The sequence below is a fragment of the Lepisma saccharinum genome, chromosome 3 (genome assembly GCF_977018435.1).
Source record: "Lepisma saccharinum chromosome 3, izLepSacc3.1, whole genome shotgun sequence".
NCBI classification, from domain to species: domain Eukaryota; kingdom Metazoa; phylum Arthropoda; class Insecta; order Zygentoma; family Lepismatidae; genus Lepisma; species Lepisma saccharinum.
Genome location: NC_139231.1, coordinates 105,475,927 through 105,487,904, shown reverse-complemented (window position 1 = coordinate 105,487,904; position 11,978 = coordinate 105,475,927). Strand labels below are relative to the sequence as shown.

General features: G+C 39.2%; 1 protein-coding gene across 1 annotated transcript in view; it reads right to left on the bottom strand.

Moving 5' to 3' along the window:
* Positions 1-1,869: 1,869 nt before the first annotated feature.
* Positions 1,870-11,978, bottom strand: part of LOC145985272 (uncharacterized) — an 85,902-nt gene continuing 75,793 nt past the window's right edge. The window contains exon 3 of the mRNA XM_083119091.1: positions 1,870-4,733. Within this exon, the coding sequence (XP_082975217.1) occupies positions 3,118-4,733 (1,616 nt within the window). The 3' untranslated portion in view covers positions 1,870-3,117. The remainder of the gene's footprint in view (positions 4,734-11,978) is intronic.

The window sequence follows — 11,978 nt, the reverse complement described above, 5'->3', positions numbered from 1 at the left end:
GTTTTTTTAAAAATAAAAAAACAAAGATTCTGTTTAGAATATCTCCTAGAACTGCCGTTATTATCTACAATAGAAAAAGTTTTACTTCCACTATGTTTTTATCGAAACCATGAAAACTGACCATGACCAAGAAACTGAATAGGACTCCTGCACACAGTTTTTTATCCCTACACAGCCTCCCCATTTCCACTCCTTCCTATCTAAGTCTAGATCCCATGTTTATACACTGTGTTCTAAATCTGTGAACAGACCTCCAAAATTAATTCTCCAATGAAAGTAATTGGAAATGTTGTCTATTTCAAAACTTTATAAATAAATATGTTGTCAAATATTTTTAAAAAAATCGTGATGATTAACGAAAAAGAACACAATTCTAATGTCTGTGAGTAGTTTGGAGTAAACAAGAGCGAAGAGGATGTTTCAATATATGAATCTTCGTAGAACCCTGGAACCACTTGCATAGGTCGCTTCCACCGGTGAAAATATCCTGCACACTGGTTCGGATGATCGGACCACACTTTAAATTGTAGACCCAGTCCCGATTAGTCTATCTGAGCACGAAATGGAAAAAGCAAATCAGAACAAACAAGCGTTCATTTTTCTTGGGTTTATTTTGCGAAGATAAAGGGAATATGTGAAAAGCTCCTTTCAACTACCACTGACCAACTACCTTCTTAAATGGCGTGAGACTTTAATTGAACTCCAAATACCAGTCCATTCCACGACCCGGTTTCCAACCTCTGATTTAGTTAAAGTATGACTCTGAATGTGATTATTACTATGTACTGTCCACTTATAGCCTTGGGGAAAAGTTCAAACCCACTATATGAACAATCATGGAACACACACACACACACACAGTTACGATGGTGAGTCAACTGAAAACTTTATATTTCTTTCTTGCATATTCCCGTTTACTATTTTTCAACATAGACTAGACTACTTGTTAATCTAAGCATATTTTCAAGTGCTGATTAAGTGTCTGGTTACCTGAGGAAAAAAAAAAAGCTTCAGAAGGCTCGTGCAGTCGTCAATACGAAAGCCTTTCCATCCATCTGGCCGTGAAGCGAAGCCTTTATTGTCCTCTATTCGTAAACTTGCGGTTGTGGTAGTGTGGTAGTTGTGGCATAGTAGTATTGAATTACCATTTGCTGTTAGGCCTCCCCGATTGCGCAGTGGTAGCGTCGTCGCCTTGTAATCATGGGTCCCGGGTTCGATACCCGGTGGAGGCACATAGTGGTTCGGATCCCACTTTAAACTGTAGGTCCAGTCCCGATTAGCCTTACTGTGCATAAATTGGACTTAAAACACCAAATTAACGAATCAATCAATTCATTTGCTCTTTAATTTCTGTAGGCTTTAAGAGTCCAGACGGCAAGTAACCATTGCTCATTTCTGCCTCCAACTTTAAAACGACACAACTAGCCTATCCTCGTGGCGGTGTGGTTAGCACAGCGCGCTCTGACGCCAAGGGTCCCTGGTTTGATGTTCTTTAAGTGTCCCTTCATAATTTCATCATATTATCATTCATCCTCATCTTCGCGATTAGCCAAAAGTGAAGTAAAATATACCAAATCAATCAAAAGAACAAAGCTAACTTAACCACGGTTGGAGCTTTGAGAACCTTCTGCAAAGAACGTACCTTACTTACCCTTGAACTGTACATGTTGCGTCCTGTATGTTTTTGTCTAACTTGTAAGTTTTTAATTTGGCCCATCGTCACTTCTTGTACAGTCGTGGGCATTTCTGAATTGTAATGAACCCAAGGTGGTTTTTACAACCCAGACGTGCCTGTGACTGTACATTGTGTAGGTTTAGCTTCTTCAGGAAAAGGTATGCAAATCAAAACATAAAAATGACGAAAATAGTTATTTTATTTTTTATTCTTTGAGTTTATCACTTTGACATTAACAGATGTAATTACAGAATGTATTCATAGACTTATTTGCATGCAAACGAGTTAGATCTTCCCCCTGTAAAAGCTCACAATATGATACAGAGACTTCACTTTGTCGTCGGTCAAATGACAGAATCGAGCACTTTCGGTGGCACCCAACAATTTGGCAATATCTTTTGTTTTATTTGTTAAGAATGCAGTCAAAACAATATAAAGTACGGATTATCTTTTTAAAAAGGCATAAAATATATATTTGTGTACATTTGAACACATGAATTTGTTCAAAAACTATGATTGTGCCTTGGAATCATAAAAATAGAAATGTTCTTTTCAGCAGGCATATGCTAATATCCTAACACAAGCCGTTAGAAATATATTTCTTAAAGATGAAACACAGCTCAGTTATTCTCACTTTTGTTTGCGACATACCATAAATTTTATCTAGTGGATTTATACATGAAAGAGAAATAAAGTATTGAAATGTTGACAAGTGATATAAGAGCTTAAAGTGTTTAATTTTATTACATTTTTAATGCATAATCAGGTACAAGATTTGCAAGTTTTTTCTCCCATTTATTTTCGGAATTGAATAGAACGAAATAGGATTTGAAAAAGAGTACATTAGGAATACGAATTATACATTCTCCCGCTTTCTCTTTCGAAATGCTTTCGCGGTTATGAAAGAGAGATATTGATGGTCACACAGTGTTACACACGCATAAATGGAACAATATTCTTTGACATTTGTTGAGAAATATTCAAGAAGAATGCAGCTGATCTATGCGTCTATATATATAGTTATATCTAAACGTTAGAGATGGATAATTGATTGTTATTTCTGACTAGTATTAGAGCACATACAATCTCTGTGTCAGGGATACCAGGAGCAAAACATCTCTCACTCCTATTGGACGATTCTGAGCGCAAAAATTTCTATAAATACTGCTGTTGCCAAAATTTATTTATACATGATTCGTCAGTCATATTTATTAAACGTAGGGTTTGAAACGAGAATATGCACATTTGCAAAATAAATTTTAACAGTGATCATCGATAAACCATATTGCTACCTTAATCCGTGATCTTCATCTGTCCAGCCATCCAAACAAATAGTCGTCAGCTTAATCGATATCACAACAACGCAATGCAATGAAATCAACAATATTGGTAAGAAAAAACATTTGCTTGTTGAATGTTTGTTGTTATTAATTTAATGTTGTTTAACGAGCCATACTTCTCAAGCGTCCGGAATTTCTTGCGAACCTTCTTCCCTCTAGGAGGCTGACGGATGGGGTTTGCTTCAGGAGGTATGCGCCGTGGAGCGTCGGGTTCAGGATGTCCACCGTGTGTGGAGCCGCGTGTTGTCTGTGGTGATGGTCAACGCTTCTCTTGGAGCGACTGGGTTTGTGGTCTTGTGATGGCTTCACGTTTTCTTTCAGGCTGCTGTTATTGGTTTCCGTTCCGTTAGGACCGGATGCGTTCCCAAGGTGCTCCGTTTCGCGCTTCTTCATGGTGTAGAAATCACCAAAGCCATTGGAGAAGGTGTCGCCGTAGAAGCCAGAGGAGTCCATTTCGGGTCTTCTCTTGTGCTCCATCTTGCCCAGAAGCAACCTGAGGCGAGAGAGCGTGTTGGACTTGTCGGCTCTTTTCATGGTGTAGAAATCGCCGAACCCATTGGAGAAGGTATCCCCGTGGAAGCCACTGGAATCCATTTCTGGTCTGCGCTTATCTTTGCTTTTCTTCATCGGGTAAAAATCCCCGAAACCACTGGAGAAGGTGTCGCCGTAAAAACCGCTGGAGTCCATCTCTGGCCTTCGCTTACTCTCGGATTTCCTCTTCATGGTGTAGAAGTCGCCGAAACCGTTCGAGAAAGTGTCGCCATGGAATCCGCTGGAGTCCATTTCAGGTCGCCTCTTATTCACCTCCTCACTCTTCTTCATGGTATAGAAGTCCCCAAAGCCGTTGGAGAAGGTGTCGCCGTGGAAACCGCTAGAGTCCATCTCGGGCCGCCTTTTCTTCATGGGGTAGAAGTCTCCGAACCCGCTGGAGAAGGTGTCGCCATAAAACCCGCTGGAATCCATTTCCGGACGTCTCTTTGCGGTGTTTCGCTTCATGGTGTAGAAGTCGCCGAAGCCGTTGGAGAAGGTGTCGCCGTGGAATCCACTGGAGTCCATTTCAGGTCGCCTCTTACTCACCTCTTCGCTCTTCTTCATAGTGTAGAAGTCCCCAAAGCCGTTGGAGAAGGTGTCGCCGTGGAAACCGCTCGAGTCCATCTCTGGCCTCCTCTTGCCGGTAGACAGAGGCGGTCCTTGCCGTTTCATGCCCCAGATGTTCCCAAACCCTCTGGTGAGGGCATCATTGTAGTAGTTGTTTCCGTACTTCTTCTCCGGTAGATCCATCTTGGTCTCCTCCTTGTTGTCGTTCTCTGTTCCGCTCTGTCCGTCCGTGTCCCGTTTCTTCCGGACGGAAGAGAACGTCCCCAGATCCTCAAGGTTCTGCCCGGCCGCACTAACCTCTGGGATGGACCTTTTCCACGTGGTGTGTTGCATAGGGATGTACATGTTGAGGAAGTCGTTGCTCCAACCCCTCCTGGCGTTTCGCGGTTTCCACTCGTCTCCCTCTTCAAGCATCTCTGACCTCTTCATCGGGTGGAAAGCCCCGAAGTCGGTGTTGAAAACGTCTTCGTGGAAGCCTCTCGCGTTGAAGCCCAGAGGGTCTCTCTTCCCCCGCCAGCCGTCCTTTCCAAAAGATGACGCCAGTTTGTGGCGCTTCCACGGTGGATAGTAGTCCCCAAAACCATCAAACACAGATTCGTGAAAGCCCCTGGCATCAATTTCTGCAAATATCAGAGAAAATAAGGATGTATGAATTTAACAGCAATAGAAACACTTAAAAAAGGTATACCGACCCCCCTACAACATGTATATGGGGAAATGTGTCGGTAGGGCCCAACATATTCACAATCGCTGCCATTTGTGAAGGTGTAGTGATCAGCACCATGCTCTGTCCAACTTTACTCTCAGGTACCCATTTATTAAGAGATTGGGTGAACCCAAAAGCAACTCCCCACCTGAAATCACCCAAGCAGGGAATCGAACTCGGATCTCCCACGTGTCCGTCAGATACCCTACTGACATTTTTATTTGTCAAAGGAAAACCCCAGTTGACTCAGTTGTTAGCATATGCAGATGATGTAGACTTATTAGGGGATGATATAAATACAATTAAGAATAATGCTAAAATATTTTTCAAAACTGCTAAAGAGATAGGTTTGGAAGTTAACAAAGAGGAAACTAAATATATGGTTACAGGCCGAAACCAAGTGTTAGGTAATAATCAAAATCTAATTATTGATAACAACTCGTTTGAACCAGTTTCCAAATTCAAATACTTAGGAGTAATATTAACAAATGAAAATTATATTAAAGAGGAAATAAAAAGTAGGCTTAATTCATGAAATGCATGTTACTTCTCTCTTCATAAACTTTTGTCTTCTCGTTTAATATCTAAGAAACTAAAAGTTAAAATATACAAAACAGTAATTTTGCCTGTAGTATTATATGGGTGTGAATCTTGGTCCCCTACATTGAAAGAGGAACATAAATTGAGAGTTTTTGAAAATAAGATCCTTAGGAAAATCTTTGGACCTAAAAGGTATGAGGAGACAGGTGAGTGGAGAAGGTTACATAATTTAGAACTACATAATTTGTATTCATGTCCAGATATTATTAGAATAATTAAATCAAGAAGACTTAGGTGGGTAGGCCATTTGGAACGAATGGGAGAGGAAAGAGGAGTTTACAGGATTATTGTTGGGAAACCTGATGGTAAGAGACCTGTAGGAAGACCAAGACGAAGATGGAGGGACAACGTTGAGATGGATTTAAAGGAAATCGGTAGGGATAGAAAAGAGTATATAGATCTTGCTCAAGATAGGGACAGATGGAAGGCCTGTGTTGCTGCAGCCATGAACCTTCGGGTTTAAGAAGGCTAGAGAGTAAGAGTTTGTTAGTTAAGGAAAACCCCTTAGCAGTGGTTTCCCTTGTCCATATCTTTCAATTCTCTCTCATATCAGTTTTACTGAATTATCTATTTTCACTTTCAGGACAAACACAAACATCCATGTCTTACCCAAGGACCCCTGGCTTTGCAGCGCTTTGTGCTAACCACTCCGCCATGGACCACAGACTAGAACGCAGCTCTAACAGAAAGCATTACATTGTGAATATACGATAGACACATGCAATGAGAGCATACGAGAAAATAGCCTGATTACTGAAAATGTCCTACATTTTGTAAGAGAAACTGTTGACAACTCTGTTACAGTTACTTAACTTTAAAAGTAACTAGTCCCAGTTAGAATTTCTAAAAAAAGTGTTCCTTGTAACTGTTATTTTCAAACATTGATAAGGTGTAAGTTGTAGGAACTTAGAGTGCGAAGTGCTCCATTGTCGTATGTGAGGCAGTTTTCCAGGCCTAAAATTATTCGTGTGATATTAAAAACGCGTTTTTCTCTGTTGAAATTAAATAAACACCATTAACGGAAGACTTGGAAGCTTGAAAATTCGAAAAAAAGAAAAACACATTATAAGTTTTATATCAATTGACACATTCCCAAAGGGATGAATGATGCGAATTTCACATATTCCAATTAAACTGACATAGTTCAAACTCTTCTGCAAACATATGAAAAAAAGCTTTTAAACGATTATGGACGTTTAGCCAGTATCTACAAAGGTCAATACTGCCTTCACGCACAGTAAAGCTAATCTAATTCGGAACAAGGCTTTTCCCCTTTTACGTAAAATGATTGGGATAGCTGTTAAAAATCCGCTATATTGTAACACTACGTAATCCTTTCGTTTCTCGTTAAATGAACATAAAGAGAAGCCAATTTCACACACCATAATTTTAGGGGATTATGGAAGCGAATTAACGGATCATGAAATATACTTACAGGATAAATCGTTTCACCACCTTGCATATTAACAATTTCTTTATCTAAAATGAAAACATTTGAATAACGTGCAGTTAATGTCGATACTGAACTAAGCTGTTTATAGTACTATTTTACAAGGATTTGCTTATGAAGGTAATAGTTCTTTGGATTTCGTATGAAACGCTAATTTACCTGACAACCCCTTTTATTAGCTCCTGACTTAATACGAGTATTTATCTATTCTTAAATATCGTTTTCCATTAATACTGATAAGGTTTATGTGTTCCCATAAAAAATCAATCAACATTATCTACGGCAATATCCATTACCATGTGAGACCCCAGTGTCTCTAACAGTGCTCTTTCCCCATGTTTTACTTTACAGACAGAATGCAATCAGAATGCAATAGTGGAAGATTGGTTGGTTGGTTGATTTGGTGCTTTAAGTCAACTTTATGCACAGTAGGGCTAATCGGGACGGGACCTACAGTTTAAAGTGGGATCCGAACCACTATGTGCCTCCACCAGGTATCGAACCCTGGACCCCTTGATTACAAGGCAACGACGCTACCAGTGCGCCATCGGGGAGGCCAAATAGTGGAAGACATTTAGACTACATAACGTATTCTTAGTTCAAGATATAGTATATGCGGTATAGTATATGTTTTTTTTTTGTTTTTGCTGGCTCTTGCACATTATAACAGCCGCGTAAAAGGATGTGGAGATAGGGAGGGCACACTTTCACAAACTCGGCCACTTGTATGGAGCGCCTTTTGTAGGGTTGCTCTTAGGCACCCATTTACACCGTATTAGAGGCTGGACGAACCCCAGAGCCGCTCAGTTGAAGGGGTTTCCCAGGAATGGAACCCGGGTACCAGGCGTGACAGTCAGACGCACTTCCGAAAATACCACCGTGGCTCAAGGTTTAGTACATTCCGTAATTTTAAAAAAAACTGCCAAGAAGTTGGTCTGAGGTGGGGTTGACTTCTTCTTGTATTAATTAAGGCACGCCCGAAATGAAAGTTATAAGGGGCCATTTAGTGGTTGCATACCAGAGCACAAATGCAACGCCAAGGGTCCCGGGTTTGAATCCCGCTCGGGCTTGGTTGTTTGTGAATGTCCATTCATTTCATCACTCATCCCCATCTTCGCAAATTAGCCAAAACTCACAAAACGCGAAGTAAAATAAAGTAAATCAATCAAATCAATCAAACTAGAGCGGAAATGTTCGAGACCTATGTTGCCCATTCACCCCTCCCCCAATCAAACTGCCTAAAAGCCGTTGCCACCCAGTAGCCAAGTTCTTTGAGTTAGTTGGTGTTTTAAGTCAACCGTTTGTTCTGTGTGCGAGTTCCGGCCAGGCAATGAGCTTCTTACTGTGTTTGTTCTTTCTCCTGTTTCGTCAATTTTTCATTCTTCATCGTCGCGATTAATCTAAAGAGGTGAGAAAATTAGGTTGAAGCATCAAGTACAGAGGTCACTGGACCCCAACAATACATACATGCATTTATCATGCTCTTAAAGAAAACCCCCAGCTGAAGAAATCTTAGCTATGTGAGAGAATGGAGTGAAAGGCGGCGAACTGCAACTGATGGAGGTCATCGGAATCGTGTTCAGCTTGGGTTTTCTTTACAAGCATGAACAGCCCAAGATCGCACAGTACTGATGTCTACACATTCATCCCCATAAAATGCCTTCAGTCTCAGATGAATGTCAATTTGTAGCGCATTTTCTGCGGTTAGAAACTCGATCATTGCACGCTACTTCAGGCACTCCACCGACATTGCATGGTCACATGCTGCCATTTTCCTTGCAATAGTTCAGCACCCCCTGGCGATAGAAGTTTGAAACCTTCAATGGAGAAGCGGGAAAGTCTTATAAGTGCAATGTATGGTTACTCAAAATCCAAAATCCGTTTACAAGGTAACAAAGAAAATAAAAACATAGGAAGCTTTACTTTTCAGCACGCCCTCGTATATATACTTTATTGTAGATCCATTTCAGGATTGAAATGTTATTCATTGACATTCCAAATTACAATTTGCAAAATTTTAACATAAAATGTTAATAAAAAATGAAATCAGGCATACCATATTTAATACAAAATATTGAATTTTTCACGAGTTTTGTATCTCTTAAACCAATTAAATCTCAAACTCAAAATTTTTACTGAAGTTACTTATCATAGAGTACTGTATTGTGTACAAATTTCAGATTTTTAAACAACTGCCCACCAGAGATATTTAACCCTGAACTTGGAATTTTTTAACAAAAAGTACATGTTTATGACCCTGTAGAGAAAGAAATATTAAAGTCTCATGCTTCAAATAATTTTGACATACTCTATTGGTACACAGGTACTTGCACAAAAAAATTCAAGTGTCAAACAAACTGCCTTCCCCCCCCCAAAAAAAAGATGTAAGAAAATGTCATTTTGAGCGATTAAAATACACAATTTTGACCTTAAAATTCATTATGAAGGAATAATATTTAGAAAATTACACAGAAATATAATTGTAGCTTATAATGTGCTTAACATCACAGATTTTGTCTCATTGTCGTAGGACTTACCAGAGCTGAGATAAAAAAGTTGCCGCTCATGCTTACGAATGGAGAAAATGACGCGCGCCATGATAAAAGAATGCCCGCCATCTTCAAATCGGTGATAGTAGAAATAAAATAACAGTGGTTCTGAACTGTCAACATATGAGGCTCACACCACAAAAAAAAAATAAACTTTTTTAAAAATGGCCAAGCAACCATGTTGTATGACTTCATATGGATTGACCCATTTGTATTTAAACAATTTAATGCAACAAAGAAGAAAGGTCAATTTCGCTTCCTCAACACAAACTAGCACATGGCCTTGAGGGTAAGCAGACGGCGAGCTTTTGCCGAGTCACCTGACGCACCTCTATCATGGTTGATAAGGCATCAACCTGTTGTTTTTTTTAGCTGTCAGTGGCCTTCTGCGAAACATTTTGCATTGTACGTTGCAGATTGGTGATTTTGTGAGTTTGTTTCAAGTTTGTGATGATTGTAAGTTTGATGCAGACTTTTGTCGTCTTTTTAGTGTTTTCTTGGGTACAAAAAAGATGTCAGAACTGTGGACAATGCGCTTTGCAGCTACAATCACGTCATTGCGTGCTGAAAACGTGAAAAGGAGCAGCGGACGAGCTTTGGGTAAGTCAGTTCAACAAAAGTAATAGCTACTACCACTTGCAACTAGACTGATTGATTTACTTGCTTTACTTCGCTTTTCTTCCACTTTTGACTAATCGTGAAAATAACGATGAATGCTGATAAGACGAAATATGTAACTGATTCAGGTCAAAATTCAATAATTGCTGTACATAAATAAAAAAAGGCAATTTATTATTCGGATAAATTGTAACCTTCGAGCGTTTCTTTTATAATAAATTTACACAATCAATACAAATTATAATATTAATAGCAGATGAATTCATGTTTGTTTTCGGAAATTGAACGTGAAATTGCACATAGGATTTCATGCTCAACATGAATTATCTTAATTTCAGTTGCGATTAAGTTTCGTGAATGATCTGGGTGGGGTTAAGTCCAGTTTGTCACCATCCAAGGTCAGCCATACTGGTTGCAATTTTCCTACCAGCAACTTTTAAAAATTCATTTTCCAAGACATCATTGAAATTGTCCCCAGTTTTGCCTTAACTGCAATTGCCCGCTGTCGCAATTGTCGTACATTCACCACAATAGTATATGGTTAAAAGTTTTACGTCCGGCTTTTGCTGAGGTATAGGTTAGTATGGAAAGGATCTACAGCTGAAACTGTAATCGGGACAATTGTGCAACGCACCTCAACCGGGAAACGAACTCTGGACCACTTGATTACAATACGGTAGCAATAACACTACACCTGCCGTGAGGTCAATTAGTGTCTTACATGCAATTATATTCACACCTAGTGTTATTATTTTCCGTCGCGTTCGAGACCGTACTGTCGGAGTATAATTCTCGGTTTCGTCACGATTTTACAGACACCTGTATTGTTTTTGATCCCGTAGTGACAGGCCTTTTTCAGACAACACTGTCGCCTTATAAACCAGGTCTTTGGTGCGATTTCCTGCGGATGGACATATTAGAGTGGTTCAAGAGATTTTCAAAGTTTGTCTACTTTTTGAATTCGAATCACTGTGCAATGTGTCACCGTTGAGATTCGAACCTTTGACCCCTTGCTAACAAGGCGACAGCATTAGCCTCTACGCTCCTACAGTGATTGAATTCACGCAGGTTCAGTCCCGAGTAGCCTATCTGAGCATGACAACTTAATACTAGAACAAACAAATGTTCATTCTAGTGGCATTTTACCGTGTTAATGTTGAAACCTGACATAACTTAATACTAGAACAAACAAATGTTCATTCTAGTGGCATTTTACCGTGTTAATGTTGAAACCTGACATAACTTAATACTAGAACAAACAAATGTTCATTCTAGTGGCATTTTACCGTGTTAATGTTGAAACCTGACATAACTTAATACTAGAACAAACAAATGTTCATTCTAGTGGCATTTTACCGTGTTAATGTTGAAACCTGACATAACTTAATACTAGAACAAACAAATGTTCATTCTAGTGGCATTTTACCGTGTTAATGTTGAAACCTGACATAACTTAATACTAGAACAAACAAATGTTCATTCTAGTGGCATTTTACCGTGTTAATGTTGAAACCTGACATATCTTAATACTAGAACAAACAAATGTTCATTCTAGTGGCATTTTACCGTGTTAATGTTGAAACCTGACATAACTTAATACTAGAACAAACAAATTTTCATTCTAGTGGCATTTTACCGTGTTAATGTTGAAACCTGACATAACTTAATACTAGAACAAACAAATGTTCATTCTAGTGGCATTTTACCGTGCTAATGTTGAAACCTGACATAACTTAATACTAGAACAAACAAATGTTCATTCTAGTGGCATTTTACCGTGTTAATGTTGAAACCTGACATAACTTAATACTAGAACAAACAAATGTTCATTCTAGTGGCATTTTACCGTGTTAATGTTGAAACCTGACATAACTTAATACTAGAACAAACAAATGTTCATTCTAGTGGCATTTTACCGTGTTAATGTTGAAACCTGACATAA